The following is an 18,934-nucleotide window of genomic DNA, read 5'->3' on the forward strand; positions in this document are numbered from 1 at the left end:
CCCGGGACCCAGCACCCAGGGGCAGAGTGAATGCCTCTGTTGACCCTGAAGCCGCCGGTGCCCTCTGCAATCCGTCCTCCTGCCTCTCCCAAGCCCCACTGCTGCGACCGTGCGTGTTACTCGGCGTGTTCCAGGCCCTGTGTAAACGGAATCATGGAGAACGTGCCGTGCTTTCCGCCTGGCTTTTGTCACTCCTTATAACTGCTGTGAGAAGCGCCCACGTTGTTGGGGATCAATAGTGATTCCTTTTTATGGCTGAATAGCTCCCTCTTGCATTGATCTGCCGTGGCTGCTCTATCTGCAGACCTGCAGTTTGGGCTGTGTCCAGTCTGGGGCTCTGAGCATGAGGCACCAGATCCTGGTGTGGACAGAGGCTCTCTTCTCTTGGGCGAATGCTAGGGCAGAGCCTCCAGATCACGTGGTGATGAACGTTTAACTTTTTTGTTTGTTTGAGATGGAGTCTTGCTCTGTGGCCCAGGCTGGAGTGCAGCAGCCTAATCTTAGCTCAGTGCACCTCCGCCTGCCAGGTTCAAGCAGTTCTCCTGCCTCAGCCTCCTGAGTAGCTGGGATTACAGGCACGCACCACCATGCCTGGCTAGTTTTTGTATTTTTAGCAGAGATGAGGTTTCACCTTGTTGGCCAGGCTGGTCTTGAACTCCTGACCTCAGGTGATCAGCCTGCCTTGGCCTCCCAAAGTGCTGGGATTACAGACATGAGCCACCACGCCTGGCAGAATGTTTAACTTTTAAAGAAACTGCCAAATGGGTTTCCAGAGTCAGAGTGGTAGAACCATTTGATGTCCCTCCAGTAGATCTTCCACAGCCCTGACAGCACTTGCTACATTTTTTAAAATTTTAGCCATTCTGTTAGTTATGTAATGGTATCTCATTGTGGTTTTATTTGCATTTTTCTAATGACGGAAGATGGTGAGCATGATTTTGTGCTTATTGGCCACCCATATATCTTCTTTGGAGAAGTTTTGCCCATGTTTTATTCTTTTAAAAAAATTTTATAGTTGGGCATGGTGGCTCATGCCTGTAATCCCAGCACTTTGGGAGGCCAAGGCAGGCAGATCACCTGAGGTCAGGAGTTCGAGACCAGCCTGGCCAACATAGTGAAACCCCTGTCTCTACTAAAAATACAAAAATTAAGTGGCATGGTGGCACGCACCTGTAGTCCCAGCTACTCTGGAGGCTGAGGCAGGAGAATTGCTTGAACCCAGGAGGTAGAGGTTGCAGTGAGCCGAGATTGTGCCACTGGGTGACAGAGCGAGACTCCATCTCAAAAAAAAAAATTTCTTTTTTATAATAGAGATGGCATCTCAGTATGTTGCTCAGGCTGGGCTGGAACTCCTGGGTCCAAGTGATCCTCCTGGCTCAGTCTTCCAAAGTGCTGGGATTATAGGTGTGAGCCACCACACCTGGCCCTCTTGCCCATTTTTGTATGGGGTTGCTTGCTTTCTTCTTCTTAAGTTGGAAGAGTTCTTTATGCATTCTGGACTCAAGTCCTTATCAGATATCTGCTTTGCAAATATTTTCTCCCAGCTTTGACTTGTCTTTTCATTCATTAAATAGAGTTTCCTGGAGAGCAGAAAAATGAATTTGGGAAGTATTCATCTTCTTCAATCTTTTGGAAGAGTTATGTACAATTTATATTATTTATTCCTCAAACGTTTGGTAAATACCCTGTGAAGCCATCAGGGACTGAAATTCTCTTTCCTTTTTTTTTTTTTTTTTTGAGACGGAGTCTCACTCTGACTCTGTTGCCCAGGCTGGAGTGCAATGGCACAATCTCAGCTCACTGCAACCTCCGCCTCCCGGGTTCAAGTGATTCTTGTGCCTCAGCCTCCAGAATAGCTGGGACTACAGGTGTGCACCACCACGCCCAGCTAATTTTTGTATTTTTAGTAGAGGAGAGGTCTCACCATTTTGGCCAGGCTGGTCTCGAACTCCTGACCTCAGGTGATCTGCCCGCCTTGGCCTCCCAAAGTACTGGGATCACGGGTGTGAGCCACCGTGCCCAGCCTGGGCTTACAGTTTTCTTTGTAATTTTTTTTTTTTTTTTTTCCTGAGACGGCGTCTTGCTCTGTCGCCAGGCTGGAGTGCAGTGATGTGATCTCGGCTCACTGCAACATCCACCTCCTGGGTTCAAGCAATTCTCCTGCCTCGGCCTCCTGAGTAGCTTGGATTACAGGTGCCCACCACCATGTCTGGCTAATTTTTGTATTTTTAGTAGAGACAGGGTTTTGTCATGTTGGCCAGCCTGGTCTCGAACACCTGACCTCAGGTGATCTACCCGCCTTGGCCTCCTAAAGTGCTGGGATTACAGGTGTGAGCCACCATGACTGGCCTTGTAATTTCTTCCATAAGATGTAATACTATTTAGATGACCTTTCTCCTCTTGAGTGACCTTCGGTAGTTTTATGTCTTTCAAAAACATTTGTCCTTTTAATCTAAGTTGTTAAATGCATTGGCATAAAATTGTGAATAATATTCCCTTATTTTCCTCTTAATTTCCGTAGACTCTGGTGATTTTACTCCTCTCGTTCATACTGATGATTTGTCTTTCTCTTTTTTCCACATCAGTCTAGCTAGAGGATTATCAATTGTTTTGATCTCCTGAAAGAACCAGCTTTTGGTTTTATTAATTTGCTCTACTCTTTTTCTGTTTTCAATCATTGATTTTCATGCTGATCTTCACTATTTTCTTTCTTCTGCTTTCTTTTGGCTTAGTTTGCTATGAGTTTTCTGGTTTTAAAACGTGAAAATGAAAGCCAATGGTTGGAGACCTTCGTGTTGAAATCACTGCCTATAACTGTGGGTTTCTCTAGTTCGCTTTGCAGCATTGTCAGTTTTTGCTTCATATATTCTGAAGATCTGTTATTAGGTACAGAGACATCTAGGTTTGTTATGTCCCCCTGATGAACTGATCCATTTACTAGGATGAAATTACCTTCCTTACTCTTGGGAATATTCTTTGCTCCAAAATTTTACTGTATGTGTTACTAATATAGTAACTCCAGCTTTCTTTTGATTAGTGTTAGTGTGGTATATTTTTCCATCTTTTTTTTTTTTTTGAGATGGAGTCTCACTCTGTGGCCTAGGCTGGAGTGCAGTGGCACGATCTCAGCTCACTGCAACCTCTGCCTTCTGGGTTCAAGCAATTCTCCTGCCTCAGCCTCCCAAGTAGCTGGGATTACAGGGGCATACCACCACACCCAGCAATTTTTGTATTTTTAGTAGAGACAGGGTTTCACTATGTTGGCCAGGCTGGTCTCGAACTCCTGACCTCAGATGATCCACCCGCCTCGGCCTCCCAAAGTTCTGGGATCACAGGTGTGAGCCACTGCACCTGGTCTATTTTTCTTTTTTAGAAGCTTTAATCTATTTACGTCTTTATATTTAAAGTGTTACTGAAGTGCAACAGGAGATTTTTGGTTGTTTGTTTGTTTGCTTGTTTTTAGTGTATTCCTTGGCTAGGCACAGTGGCTTATGCCTGTAATCCCAGCATTTTGGGAGGCCAAGGTGGGCGGATCACTTGAGGCCAGGAGTTTGAGGCCAGCCTGGCCAACATGGCAAAACCTTGTCACTACTAAAAATTCAAAAATTAGCCAGGTGTGGTGGTGGGCGCCCGTAGTCCCAGCTACTTGGGAGGTGGAGGCAGGAGAATCAGCTGAACCCGGGAGGTAGAGGTTGCAGTGAGCCAAAATTGCGCCACTGCACTCCAATCTGGGCGACAGAGCAAGACTCCATCTCAAAATTAAAAAGTTGTTTCTTATAAGCAGCACATAGTTGGGGGCTGGGACCTGCTTCTTTATCTAATGTGACAACTTCTGACTGTTATTGGGGGTCTTCACACCATTCGCATTTGGCGTCATTATTATTATCTTGTTTGTTTTCTACTTGTACTGTCTAGTATTTGTCCCTCCTTCCCCCTTTTCTGCCTTTTTTGGGTTGAATGTTTCTCAAGGGATTCAATTTTAACTCTTTTGCTGGCTTACTATTGCTAACTCTTCTGTGATTTCAGCGGTGGCTTTTGGGTTCATGGTGTCCGTCTACAGCTCGTTACAGCTGTGGGATGACACTGTGGCATACACGGTGTGGGAGCCTCACCGTCATCGGCTTCCATCTCTCCCCTGCTAGCCTTCGTGCTATTGTTGTTGTACATTCTACTTATATTTTATAAACCATACCGTTCATTATTATTTTTAAGTCAATTATCTTTTAAAGATATTTAAATAACATGTTTTAAAATCTTACACATTTCCCCATACAGTTACCATTTCTGTAACACTCTATCCCGCTGCGTGGGTCCATGTCTCTATCATGCCATGTCCCGCCGCTTGGGTCTGTGTCTCTATCACGCTTTACTCCACCGCACGGGTCCATGTCTCTATCACGCTGTGTCCTGCCGCGTGGGTCCGTGTCTATCACGCTGTGTCCCACCACGCGGGTCCGTGTCTCTATCACACTCTGTCCCCACCCTGTGCGTGAGTCTGTGTCTCTATCACGCTTTATTCCACCGTGCTGGTCCGTGTCTCTGTCACGTTGTGTCCTGCCGCGCGGGTCCGCGTCTCTATCACGCTGTGTCCTGCGGCGCGGGTCTCTGTTTGCATCCAGTGCGGTTTTCCTTCTGTCTGAGTGACTTCCATTAGCATTTCTTGTTACATGACTCTGTGGGTGATGAATTCTTTCAGCTTTTGTTTGTCTGAGAAAGGCTATTTTGCCTTCATTTCTGAAAGATATTTTTTTCAGGGTGTAGAATTCTAACAGGCCAGGCATGGTGGCTCACACCGTAATCTCAGCATTTTGGGAGGCTAAGGCAGAAGGGTTGTTGAGGCCCAGGAGTTCAAGACCAGTCAGGGCAACAAAGTGAGATCCTCTCTCTACAAAAAATAAGAAAAACAGGCAAGCGTATTGGCACGCATCTGTTGTCCCATCTATGTGGGAGGCTGAGGCAGGTGGATTGCTTGAGCCCAGGAGGCTGAGGCTGCAGTAAGTGGCACCCATGACTGTGCCACTGCGCTCCAGCCTGGGTGACAGAGCAAGACTCTGCACTATCCCCAGAAAGAATGCTAGGTTGTAGTGTTGTATTTTTTTCAGTAGCTTAATGATGTGGCTCCATCGTCTTCTCACTCACATCGCTCTGACAAGGCATCTGCTGTCATTGTTGCCGTTGCTTCTCTGTGTGTGATGTGTGTCTTTCTTCTCTGGCCTTCAAGATTTTTCTTGAGTATTACTTTAGAGCAATCTAACTACTGTGTGCCTTGGTGTCATTTTCTTCATGTTTCTTGTGCTTGGAATTGATTTTCTTGTATCTGTGAGTTTATAGTTTTCATCAAATTTGGAACAATTTTGACGATTATTTCTCCAAGTATTTATGTTGCTTTTGCTCTCCTCTGTGCTGAGGACGCAGACACATGCGTCAGGCTGCCTGAGGCCGCCCGCGGGTCGCTGGTGCTCCCTTCATCCTTGGATTCTTTCTCTTTGTATGTCTCACTGTGGATAGTTTCTGCTGCTTGCCTGCAAGTTTGTTAACCTTTTCTTGGAAATGTCTAATCTGCTATTGGTCTCAGCCAATGTATTCTAAAACGAGACATTATAGTTTTTATTTCTAGAAATGTGATTTGGATCTTTTCAAAAATGCCTTTCATGTCTCTACTTAATTTTTTGAACACATGGAGTATCTGGCATTTTATGTCCTTGTCTGAGAATTCTGACACCTGTGTCGGGCCTTGTCAGTTTGGACTTATTGATTTTCCTTGTCAGGAACTGGATTCTCCTGATTCTTTGCATGCCTCATATGCTGTTGAGTCCTGGATATTTTTATATTCCTGTAACTATTCTTGACCTTTGTCTTGGGATACAGTTAATTTACTTGAAAATAGTTTGATCTTTCTGGGTTTTGCTTTTAGGATTTAAGTCTTGGCTGGGTGTGGTGGCTCCTGCCTGTAATCTCAGCACTTGGAGACTGAGGTGGGCAGATCGCTTGAGCTCAGGAGTTCAAGACCAGCCTGGGCAACATGGTGAAACCCCTTCTCTACAAAACAAAACAAAACAAAACAAAAAAAACAACCAAAACATTAACTGGGTGTAGTGGAATGCACCTGTGATCCCAGCCACTCAGGAGGCTAAGGTGGGAGGATTGCTTGAGTCTGGGAGGTCAAGGCTGCAGTGAGCCATGACTGCACCACTGCACTCCAGCCTGGGTGATGGAGTGAGACCCTGTCTACAAAATAAATAAATAAATAAATGATTAAAAAAAATTTAAAGCTTCGCTGGGCATGGTAGCTCACGCCTGTAATCCCACCACTTTGGGAGGCCAAGGCAGGTAGATCACCTGAGGTCAGGAGTTCGAGACCAGCCTGAGCAACATGGTGAAACCCCATCCTTACTAAAACACAAAATTAGCAGGGCATGGTGGTGGGCATCTGTAGTCCCAGCTACTCTGGAGGCTGAGACCGGAGAATTTCCTGAACCTGGGAGGCGGAGGTTGCAGTGAGCCAAGATCGCGCCACTGCACTCCAGCCTAGATGGCAGAGCAAGACTCCATCTCAAAAAAAAAAAAAAAATTTAAAGCGTGCTTTTCAATAGATACCATTAAGAAAACAAAAAGGCAAGGCATACAATGGGAGAAAATATTTATAATATATAGAGCTGACAAAGGAGGGGCCCCGCCTGTGTTCCTTGAACAGACGCCCGTGCTGGCTGGGCTGACCAGGAGGGGCCCCTGCCCGTATTCCTTAAACAGACGCCTGCACTGGCCAGGCTGACCAGGAGGGGCCCCTGCCCATATTCCTTAAACAGATGCCCGCGCTTGCGGGGCTGACCAGGAGGGGCCCCTACCAGTATTCCTTAAACAGATGCCGGCGCTGGCCGGGCTGACCGGGAGGGGCCCCTGCTCGTGTTCCTTAAACAGACGCCCGCACTGGCCGGGCTGACCAGGAGGGGCCCCCGCCCGACAAAGGGACTCTAGGCAGATCCGGCCTCACTGAAGCCACCTGGAGATGCTGGGGGTTAGTGGAAGACAGATGGTTAGGACCGCAGGGTCCCCAGCAGGGTGGCTTTAGGGGGAGAGGAGAGGATTTCCCTGACCTTTCTCATTGAACGGCGTGTGCCAGGCGAGAAGGTAGTTATTGGGCTTTAGCTGAGCACAGCCTTCAATGGTAGCTGGGTCTGGCCGGCGTTCTGGAAGCTTCTCAACGATTTCCACATAGCACCTCACCATCTCCCGGTACAGATCATCCAGGCACCAGTAGTCTGCGGAAGAAAGGGAGGGCAGACATCAGAGCCAGCTGTGGTGTGAGCTGTGGCCTCCCTCCCGCGGGGTCAGACACCATAGTCTGGGGAAGAAAGGGAGGGCAGACACTGCAAACTCTGCCTCCCGGGTTCACTCCGTTCTCCTGCCTCAGCCTCCTGAGTAGCTGGGACTACAGGCGCCCACCACCACGCCCCGCTAATTTTTTTGTATTTTTAGTAGAGATGGGGTTTCACCGTGTTAGCCAGGATGGTCTCGATCTCCTGACCTCGTGATCCGCCCGCCTCGGCCTCCCAAAGTGCTGGGATTACAGGCGTGAGCCACTGCGCCCAGCCCCCCCGTGCTCCTTTTCTAATGGTTCTATCTATGTGGCCACAAACAGAACCGAAACCGGCCTACTCCATGGGCTTGTGACGCCGACGGTGGAGGCCAATGTGCCCAGCTCCAGCTCCTTCTTCTCTTGCCAGAAACCCAGGTGCTGCAGGGACAGCTGCCACCAAGCAGCATCCCCAGCCCCACAAGCAGTGTTCCGGAAACAAGGGTGGGCTCGAGGCCCTGAAAGACCCTGGGGCACGAGGGCGAAGGAGCTGGACACAGCAGACACCCGCCCTATGCCCAGCACGCGGGAGGCCCAGATGTCCTCCCACAGCAAGGGCTAGTTCTTATTTGCCATATTCCCTGGTAAGGCTCAGTGAGGTCATGTGTCTTGGCCAAAGCCAGAGCTGGCAAAGGTGTTTGCCTGCAAAGCCCGAGCATTTCTGTGATTAAGTAACCCGCAGTGTGTGGATGGAGTCCACACAGCCTCTAAAATCAGAGCCCGGGTGCCCGGCCATGCCAGGACAGGCTGTGGCAGGCGGATGCCCACCAGGTGGGGCCGGCGAGGGCGCCCCTCCCAACGGCCACTTTAACACCCAGCAACTTGTTTTCATTTTGTACTAAAACTGCACTCTGGGCTTGCGGGTCAGCCCCGGGAGACGCCACTGCTCCCTTTTCCTTGGTGATGAATTCCTCACCTTTGGGGAGGGGAGGGGTGGGAATGAATGGGGAGAGGGAGGCGAAGATGGAGGCTTGGCCCACCCTCCATGCGGCAGAAATGGCACTTGGAAGCAAAAGACCTTCCTGCTGGTGGCTGGGGCCTTTTTCAGCCGCATCAGAGCCAGATGTCCTAGCATGGATGGGTTGGTGAGATTAGGAAGGGCACTTGGCAAAGTCATTCCCTCCTCCAGGACATGAAACCTCTGTAGCTGCAAACCCCTGGAGAGAGCATACAGGGCCCCCATGGCTGCAAACCCCTGGAGAGAGTGCACAGGATCCTGAGGCTGCACACTCCCCAGAGAGAGTGCTTAGGGCCCAGCAGCTGCAAACCCCACAGAGAGCGTGCAGGGCCCGGAAGCTGCAAACCTCCTCACCTCCCACCACAGAGAGAGTACGCAGGGCCCCACAGCTGCAGACCCCCCTCCCCCCTCCCCCCCAGAGAGCGCTCAGGGCCCTGCAGCTGCAAACCCCCCAGAGAGAGTGCACAGGGCCCAGTGGCTGTGAACCTCCCAGAGAGAGCGCTCAGGGCCCCGTGGCTGTGAACCCCCCAGGAGAGAGAGGGCTCCCGTGGCTGCAAACCCCCGGAGAAGTGCTCAGGACAAGGACTGCATGTTGTGTCCTCCTACCACCAGTTCCCTGACCCGGCCCAGCAGAGGCCTCTGAAGAGAGGGGCAGTCCTGGGAGGCGTGGCCGGCTGGCCTGTGCACAGTGTTGTCTACATGCACGGTGTTGTCATATGGGCACGGCGTTGTCTATACTCACAGCATTGTCTACACTCACGGTGTTGTCTACATGCACAGTGTTGTCTTATGTGCACAGTGTGATCCACATGCACAGTGTTGCCAACACACCTGGTGTCTACATGCGCAGTGTTGTATGTGCATGGTGTTGTCTACACACATGGTATTGTCTGTCCTGCATGTATGATATTGTCATAAATGCATAGCATTGCACTGTGTAAACACAGGGTGTTTACATGCACCGTGTTGTCATACAGGCATGGCTTTGTCTATATGCACGGTGTTGTCTACACGCACAGTGTTGTCTACAGTCACGGTGTTGTGTGTGCATGGTGTCTACACTCACAGTGTTGTGTGTGCATGTGTCTACACTCACGGTGTTGTGTGTGCATGGTGTCTACATGCATGGTGTGTGTGCATGGTGTCTACATGCACGTTGTATGTGTATGGTGTCTACACTCACGGTGTTGTGTGTGTATGGTGTCTACACTCACGGTGTTGTGTGTGCATGGTGTCTACACGCACGGTGTTGTGTGTGTATGGTGTCTACACGCACGGTGTTGTGTGTGTATGGTGTCTACACGCACGGTGTTATGTGTGCATGGTGTCTACACGCATGGTGTTGTGTGTGCATGGTGTCTACATGCACGTTGTATGTGTATGGTGTCTACACTCACGGTGTTGTGTGTGTATGGTGTCTACACTCATGGTGTTGTGTGTGCATGGTGTCTACACGCACGGTGTTGTGTGTGTATGGTGTCTACACGCACGGTGTTGTGTGTGCATGGTGTCTACACTCACGGTGTTGTGTGTGTATGGTGTCTACACTCACGGTGTTGTGTGTGCATGGTGTCTACACGCACGGTGTTGTGTGTGCATGGTGTCTACAGTCACGGTGTTTTGTGTGCATGGTGTCTACCCTCACGGTGTGTGTGTATGGTGTCTACATGCATGGTGTTGTGTGTGCATGGTGTCTACATGCACATTGTATGTGTATGGTGTCTACACACGTCTGCACACATGGTGTTGTGTGCATGCACAGTATTGTTTTACATGACGCCATGTTCATCACCCCAGTTCTGAGTCAGGGAGGAGAGAGAATGTGGCAAGACCATGGTTTGGGAGACACGAGTCCTGCAGTCTCATAGGAGAGGTGTGAGGGCTGCATTCCTGCAGGAATTAAGGTCACCTTCGCCTGCACCCGAAACCCCTGGGTGGGGGTAGAGCTGTGTGGCTTTGTCCAGGCTGTGTCTAAACCCAGCGTGTGCCCCTCACAGTCACCGGCACAGTGGATCCACAAACAGCCTTTCTCAACTCAGTCCTGGGTTAACAAGCCTAGCCCTTCCTGAGTCCCCTAAAAGGATTCATTTTATTCTGGAATTAGACATGAAATGTCTGTATTTAACTGAAATTTAGCCTTTTCAAAGCAAACAGAAGCCATAAAACAAAATGGCACAAACAGCATTGTCTTTTCAGGTTAGAATTTAAGTGAGAAACAGATTTTCAAAGCTGCTACCCTTGGGCTTCTCCCCGGGTCTGTTTCCTTTGGGACACTCCACTCCTGTCTCCTGTCTTCCCTGTCTGGTCTCCTGAAAGACAAATCAGTTTCTAAAGCTGCCTGAGGGGCCGGGCGCGGTGGCTCACACCTGTAATCCCAGCACTTTGGGAGGCCGGGACGGGCAGATCACAAGGTCAGGAGTTCGAGACCAGCCTGGCCAACATAGTGAAACCCCCATCTCTACTAAAAATACAAAAAGTTAGCCCAGCCTCTCAGGAGGCTGAGGCAGGAGAATCGCTTGAACTTGGGAGGTGGAGGTTGCAGTGAGCCGAGATCGAGCCACTGTACTCCAGCCCGGGCAAAAGAGTGAGACTATGTCTCAAAAAAAAAAAAAAAAAAAAAAAAAAATGGTGCCTGAGTCTCCCAACTCATGTCTCAATGAAGAAAAGGCAAAATACTAACATCCAGTGAGCTTGTAGCAAAATGTCAACTGTTTCCAAACGTTTTCTGCCATGAGCTGAAGTGCCACTCTCAGTTATCAGGGCCCTGGGAGAGGCTGAGAAGGTGCTGGCCCTGTGCCTTGGAGGCTGTGGCCAGGTGACACCTCCCGCCATCCTGCTGGGCCCTGAAGTTGGCTGAGTGAGCCTCAGGGCAGAGACATGTCAGATGTGCCTTCGGCCACACAGGCCTGCACCAACTTCCCACACTGGCCTAAGTGCTTCCTCACACTTTGCTGGTCGCTCAGTTTAATCCTTTGTGACCTTGTGAGGGAGGAAGGCCCTGGGAGGGAAGCCACTTCCCCAGTTTTCCCAGGGAGTGGAGGTGGGGAGCTGGGAATGGCCAGCTGCATACCCGGGCAATGGCCGAGCTCTCTGTGCGAGGCCGCCCCTCCCCAGGCCTGGCACACACACACACCTGCTAAATGCTTGCCAAGTGACTTGGTGATAATGCGCTGGCAACATGGGCTTGTCCAAGCTCAGGGCCACAGATGCCACCTCTCCTATGTGTCTTGTAGAGCGCTAGACATGGCTACTTCCTGGTTCAGAGTCTGCTCTCGTGCCCTGTTCAGAGAGGCTCACCCGGAAGGAGGGACCCTGTTCAGAGAGGCTCACCCGGAAGGAGGCAGCCCCGTTCAGAGGCTCACCCGGAAGGAGGCAGCCCCGTTCAGAGAGACTCACCCGGAAGGAGGGACCCTGTTCAGAGAGACACACCCGGAAGGAGGGACCCTGTTCAGAGAGACACACCCGGAAGGAGGCAGCCCCGTTCAGAGAGGCTCACCCGGAAGGAGGCAGCCCCAGTCAGAGGCACACCCGGAAGGAGGGAGCCCCGTTCAGAGACACACCCGGAAGGAGGGAGCCCCGTTCAGAGAGACACACCCGGAAGGAGGCAGCCCCGTTCAGAGAGGCTCACCCGGAAGGAGGCAGCCCCGTTCAGAGGCTCACCCGGAAGGAGGCAGCCCCGGTTCAGAGGCTCACCTGGAAGGAGGCAGCCCCGTTCAGAGAGGCTCACCCAAAAGGAGGCAGCCCCGGTCAGAGGCTCACCTGGAAGAAGGCAGCCCCGTTCAGAGACACACCCGGAAGGAGGCAGCCCTGTTCAGAGATGCTCACCCGGAAGGAGGCAGCCCCGTTCAGAGATGCTCACCCGGAAGGAGGCAGCCCCGGTTCAGAGGCTCACCCGGAAGGAGGCAGCCCTGTTCAGAGGCTCACCCAAAAGGAGGCAGCCCCGGTCAGAGAGGCTCACCTGGAAGGAGGCAGCCCCGGTTCAGAGGCTCACCCGGAAGGAGGCAGCCCTGTTCAGAGGCTCACCCGGAAGGAGGCAGCCCCGTTCAGAGAGACACACCCGGAAGGAGGCAGCCCCGTTCAGAGAGACACACCCGGAAGGAGGCAGCCCCGGTTCAGAGGCTCACCCGGAAGGAGGCAGCCCCGTTCAGAGGCTCACCCAAAAGGAGGCAGCCCCGGTCAGAGAGGCTCACCCGGAAGGAGGCAGCCCCATTCAGAGACACACCTGGAAGGAGGCAGCCCCGTTCAGAGAGGCTCACCCGGAAGGAGGCAGCCCCAGTCAGAGAGGCTCACCCGGAAGGAGGCAGCCCCGTTCAGAGAGACACACCCGGAAGGAGGCAGCCCCGTTCAGAGAGGCTCAGCTGGAAGGAGGCAGCCCCATTCAGAGACACACCTGGAAGGAGGCAGCCCCATTCAGAGGCTCACCCAGAAGGAGTGAGCCCCGTTCAGAGAGACACACCCGGAAGGAGGGAGCCCTGTTCAGAGAGACACACCCGGAAGGAGGCAGCCCCGTTCAGAGAGACACCCGGAAGGAGGCAGCGCTGTTCAGAGAGGCTCACCCGGAAGGAGGCAGCCCCGTTCAGAGAGGCTCACCCAGAAGGAGACAGCCCTGTTCAGAGGCTCACCCGGAAGGAGGGAGCCACACAGGCTGCCCCGACCCTCAGATCTGTGCTCACTCTAGCAGCAGAGCCAGGGTTTGCCAGACCACACAGCCCCGTGGCTCGCGGGGTGAAGGACTTTTCAGTGCAGCTTACTTAAAGCTGCCAAACGTAGTTCCATTTGTAAAAGTCTGCCTGTCTTTGGAAAGCATGCTGAAGAGCCCCTGCACACTGCAATTGTTAGGATACCTGCAGGCCACTGTGATCTCAGCAGTCAGGGAGGATGCTTACGAGCACGGGGGCCAGATTGTGTGGTTCCCGTCCAAGCTCTGCCACTCGCTGGGCTGTGTGGCACTGGGCAAGTGCCTGAACCTCTCTGTATGTCAGTTCTTTCTCCTGTAAGATTGTGATAAAATCAGCCTCCACGGTGATGTGAGGAGCACGTGTGGAGGATAACACGCGTGAAGCAGCTGGAACAATGCCTGGTACAGAAGTGCTGTGGAGTCAGCACTCACCATTGTCGTTTTGTAGAGATGGAGTCTTGCTATGTTTCCTAGGCTGATCTAGAACTCCTGGGCTCAGGCAATCTGCCCACCGTGGCCTCCCACAATGCTGGGATTGCAGACGTGAGCCACTGTGCCCAGCCCTCACCATTGTTAACACAGCTTAAAGACCCCCTTCCATAGGCTACAATTTGTTATTTAAAGAACAAAGATAAACTTAAGTGAAATTTCGACTTTGATTTTTAGTGAGTTGAAAAAAATCTGCTTGCTTTGGTTTCTAGAGGGGTAAGCTGTAGGGACCAGCCCCACAGGGTCGGTGGGTCTCTCCCTGTGTGCAGTGACGAGAGAGTGTAGAAATAAAGACACAAGACAAGAGATAAGAGAAAAGGCAGCTGGGCCCGGGGGACCACTACCACCAATGCGCGGAGACTGGTAGTGGCCCCGAATGTCTGGCTGCGCTGTTATTTATTGGATACAAGGCAGAAGGGGCAGGGTAAAGAATGTGAGTCACCTCCAATGATAGGTAAGGTCACGTGGGTCACATGTCCACTGGACAGGGGGCCCTGCCCTGCCTGGCAGCCGAGGCAGAGAGGGAGAGGAGACAGAGAGAAAGACAGCTTATGCCATTATTTCTGCATATCAGGGACTATTAGTACTGATAGTACTAATTTTTCACTAATTTACTACTGCTATCTAGAAGGCAGAGCCAGGTGTACAGGATGGAACATGAAGGCGGACTAGGAGTGTGACCACTGAAGCACAGCATCACTGGGAGACGGTTAGGCCTCCGGATAACTGCGGGCGAGCCTGACTGATGTCAGGCCCTCCACAAGAGGTAGAAGAGCAGAGTCTTCTCTAAACTCCCCCGGGGAAAGGGAGAACCCCCCCCCCACCCTTCCCGGTCTGCTAAGTAGCAGGTGTTGTTCCTTGCCACCTTTTGCTACCGCTGGACCACGATCCGCCTGGTAATGGGCGTCTACCCAGACGCTGGCGTCACCGCTAGACCAAGGAGCCCTCTGGTGGCCCTGTCCGGGCATAACAGAAGGCTTGCACTCTTGTCTTCTGGTCACACCTCACTATGTCCCCTCAGCTCCTATCTCTGTATGGCCTGGTTTTTCCTAGGCTATGATTATAGAGCGAGGATTATCATAATATTGGAATAAAAAGTAATTGCTACAAACTAATGATTAATGATATTCATATATAATCATATCTAAGATCTATATCTGGTATAACTATTCTTGTTTTATATTTTATTATACTGGAACAGCTCGTGTCCTCTGTCTCTTGCCTCGGTGCCTGGGTGGCTTGCCGCCCACAGTAAGCAATTCCAGGGGTGATCTTGGATGCGTATTTTCTCATGACCCACAAACTAGACGCTGCAGCAGCACAGTGAACCCTCCCTTCCAGTCCACAGCTGAGGACCCTGAGAGCTTACAGCAAACTTACTTCCTCCTTAAGAATAGCGCCCCATGGTGGCTCACGCCTGTCATCCCAGCACTTTGGGAAGCTGAGGTGGGTGGATCACTTGAGGTCAGGAGTTCGAGACCAGCCTGGACAACATGGTGAAACCCCGTCTCTACTAAAAATACAAAAATCAGCCGGGCGTGGTGGTGGGCACCTGTAGCCCCAGCTACTCAGGAGGCTGAGGCAGGAGAATCACTTGAACCTGGGAGGTGGAGGTTGCAGTGAGCTGAGATCACGCCACTGCACTCCAGCCTGGGCGATGGAGAAAGACTCCGTCTCAAAAAACAAACAAAAAACAGTGCCCTAAACGTCCGTAACCCTTTTAACTGTGTGAATTTCGTGTCCTGTTGGGCCGATCTCCGTCAGTGCACTTTTGGAGTGTCCTGTGCCGCTGCCCTCCCTGCAGGCCTGGCAGGACCAGACCCACAGCCATGGACGCTGCCATTCACAAAACGCCCACCAAGTGCTACCAGAAATGGGACATGCAGAGCTGGTATGAGCGCACACACGACATCAGACGCCCAGAGGAAGCCAAACTCAAGAGTGAGCTCCAGCCGTCTACGGTGAAAACAAGCCGGAGCCTTGTCCCACAGGTGTCTGTGTGTGGGGTGCACCTGTTCTGGGCTGCGGGGCACAAGCATGGGGTTGCTGGTCCTAAGGGCACACGAGTGACCGCCTGGAAAACCAGAAGCAGGAGCTCCTGGAAGCCAAGGCTGTGAACAGTCGGACGCCTCCCCGTCTCCAGCAAGCCGGGAGCCTTATCTTATCGCCGGCGCTTCAGCTCTGCCGTTATTTAGGGACCGGCCACAGGCTCGATGGCATTCCTCCGCTGTGAGCACAGAACTAAACTGGGTGCGTCCATGGCAGATGAACAGAATGGTGGAGTGAACGCATAAGTGAGATTTCATTGACTTAGCCGCAGCCCTCAGATTTTAATTCTGCCATGATAAACAGCACCCACGGGGTTTTGAAGAGCAAATGCCTCGTAGGAAAGCTGGACTGCATGTCTGTGCACCTGCCATTTCCCTGAAATTCATGCAAAAGCTTGATCCTAAAATCAATTTGCTACTTAAAGGTATTTTAAGAAGCTTTGTCTCCAATCTCGTCCAATCAAGTTTATGTCATTTTCTTAGAACACATTTGTATATGGGCAACTCTCCAAGCTGAACCATTTTGGGAGATGATATTCTAACTTTAATTCATTGGAATTTAGAACTAATCCCCAAACAGTATTAATGGGTTCACATTTCAAACTGGCTTATTTTACATCCCTTTGTAATGAATTCAGAACAAGAAGGCTTAATCTCTGCAGCGAGAAGTGAGCCCTCACCCTACTCCCACCAGCACGGCCGAGAGAGGCTTCACTGGCTTTAACTCTATTAGAAACAGAAGGTGCTAGGCCTAGTTAAGGCTTTACAAATACAAGTGAAAAGTCACGTTTAAAAATTGAATCTTAATAACTGCAAAGTAAAGTAATACTGTCACCCTCAGAGAAACCACAGGAGAAACATGATCTGCCGCATATCAAATTTGAGGGACACTCAGATTAAATTGCCACTTTTAGCAGCGGTATCAGGTAACACCATCCGCTGAAGGACCGCACTGCCTTCAAAGCTCTCGGAGGATTACTGGGAGAACTCGAGCAGCCAGTGTTCCCTCCAGCCCGCACACCGGAGCGCGGTGGGCCCGGCCCTACCTGTGGCCACAGTGTTCCTTCCAGCCCGCACACCGCTCCCTCCAGCGCGCACACCGGAGCTCCCTCCAGCCCGCACACCGCTCCCTCCAGCGCGCACACCGGAGCTCCCTCCAGCCCGCACACCGGAGCGCGGTGGGCCCAGCCTACCTGTGGTGAGGGCCTCGGCGGTTGCGATGTGCATGATGGTGTTGTCACTCACGGGCCATTCTCCTGGCGAGAGTACGAGGTGGTCCAGGCCCCCGGAACGTTGCAGCTCCTCCTGGATCTTCATGCCTACAGTGCTGTTCTCCTTGCAGACATTTCTGTAGCCAAGAGCATCGCCGACGCTCCCCAGCAACATCGCAGCCTTAAATTTCTCCATCCCAGGAGGCAGCTCCTCTTACCCCACAGCTGCGGAGCGTCCTGGCCTTTGTCTCCTCCTCAGCCCGCCTGACTTTTATAGTGGTCACTGTGTCACTGTCAGGAGCGTCCTCTGACGGCCAGGCGCTCCTTGTCTATCTCTGCAGGTGGCACCAATGAGAGGACCTTTCTGTCCCCCACGTGGGAGGTGTCAGTTTTCTTCCGCGTCTGGACAGGCACCAGCTCCTCAGCAGAGGAGCCTGCTAGCTTCTGCCGGCAGCCGCAGCACCTTCAGAGCGTTGACAGAGCAGGGGCTCCTCTCGCTGTCCCTGGAAGGAGTGCGCACACTTCCCCGTGTGTGGCGCGGGGTGATGCGGGGGCAGATGTGTGCAGGCGTGCCTGTCACTGCGGCCCGCTGCGGGGCGTGCCCTCAGCCCTCGGGCAACAACCCATCTGCTGTCTCTGCAGCTCTGCCTTTCCTGGACATTTCAAATACAATGTGTGGCCTTCGGAGTCTGGCTTCCTTCACTCAACATAATGTTGAGATTAATCTGTGACATGCGGTTTTATCGTTTAGAAAACTTTTCGATTATGAAATGTGTTTTTGATAGAAAACTTTTAAAAAATGCAGTGTAGAGGGAACAAAGTCTATCTAGCTCCTGTGTGAACAATGACGGTGTCTTCTCAGCATGCGGTGTTTAACGGCTCCCAAATAACTGGACTGCACGGAGGGGGAAAGTCGTCAGCAAACCGCAGGCTTCACTAGAACCTCCCATCCGGCCCTCGGTCAGCTCAATGTATTTACATCATCCCTGCTAGCTCATGAAAAGAATATTAAAAAATATGGAGACGGGGGGTGAGGCAGAATGCACACAGCCAGGGTTCCTGGTTTGAAATAAATTAGGAAAACAGTCCGTCTCCCGACCCCACCCCAGGACAGTTCTCTGCAGAGGCCGGGCGCCCAGCAGGGCTGTCTCTCCCGTCTCCTTCCTCGGGGACTGGTTTCCATCAGACCCAGGGGAAGCAAAGAGTTACACCTGGACTGAAGAAATGCGTCTGATAAAAACTCTTGTAGTGTACAGCGAGACAGTAGGAAGCATTTAACCGCCTGGCGTTATACCAGCACTTGTTAAAACGGAGGATCTCAAGCAGTGAGCTCACCTCACCCTCCACTGTCTGCTGGTGGAGGCAGCCATCAGCACAGTCATGCCAGCTAGCGTGATCCTGAGATTCAGAAACAAACTTCAAAACCAGCATGCAGGCCAGGCGCAGTGGCTCATGCCTGTCATCCCAGCACTTTGGGAGGCCGAGGCAGGCAGATTACCTGAGGTCAGGATTTTGAGGCCAGCCTGACCAATATGATGAAACCCCGTCTCTACTAAAAATACAAAAATTAGCCGGGCATGGTGGTGGGCACCTGTAATCCCAGCTACTTGGGAGGCTGAGATAGGAGGATCACTTGAACCTAGGAGGCAGAGGTTGCAGTGAGCCGAGATCACGCCATTGCACTCCAGCCTGGGCAACAAGAGCAAAACTCTGTCTCAGAAACAAACAAACAAACAAACAAAACTCCAAAACAAAAAACAGCATGCACGCAGGGTCCCTATCCAAACAAGACAGACAGGAGGGGCGGCCCTTCGTTCAAACTCCCACCTGTTTTAGGCACAACTGCACTGTGGGGCCGAAGCGTGTGCTGCTGAGGGGATTAACACAGCCCGCTCGCTGAGCGCTTCAGTTCGCAGGCGGCAGAAACCTTTGCCAAGAGCACTAGCTGGCTCCCTCAGCAAACAGGGCGGGATAAGGTTAGCTCGTTTATCCAATAAATATTTGCAGAGCCCCTACTTTGTACCTGAAACTGTGGACACAGCCAACAAGGATCAGAAGAAAGTTTATTCTTGGCCCCATGAAGCCTGAGGTCTAAAATGGATATACACTTAAAGCTAAAATAACACAATGACATGTACAATGTCACTGAGAGGAGCTGGCGTTGTTGATTCCGGAACGCTGGCAGGTGCACCGTGA

At 51.7% G+C, this 18,934-nt stretch overlaps 1 protein-coding gene across 1 annotated transcript in view; it reads right to left on the bottom strand.

Moving 5' to 3' along the window:
• ADPRHL1 (ADP-ribosylhydrolase like 1) overlaps positions 1 to 18,145 on the bottom strand; it is a 64,015-nt gene extending 45,870 nt beyond the window's left edge. The window contains exons 1-2 of the mRNA XM_055097045.2: positions 16,721 to 18,145; positions 7,095 to 7,259 (exon numbers count right to left, since the gene is read on the bottom strand). Of these exons, the coding sequence (XP_054953020.2) occupies positions 7,095 to 7,259; positions 16,721 to 16,934 (379 nt within the window). The 5' untranslated portion in view covers positions 16,935 to 18,145. The remainder of the gene's footprint in view (positions 1 to 7,094; positions 7,260 to 16,720) is intronic.
• Positions 18,146 to 18,934: the final 789 nt, after the last annotated feature.

Source organism: Pan paniscus, chromosome 14 (assembly GCF_029289425.2).
Source record: "Pan paniscus chromosome 14, NHGRI_mPanPan1-v2.0_pri, whole genome shotgun sequence".
NCBI classification, from domain to species: Eukaryota; Metazoa; Chordata; class Mammalia; order Primates; family Hominidae; genus Pan; species Pan paniscus.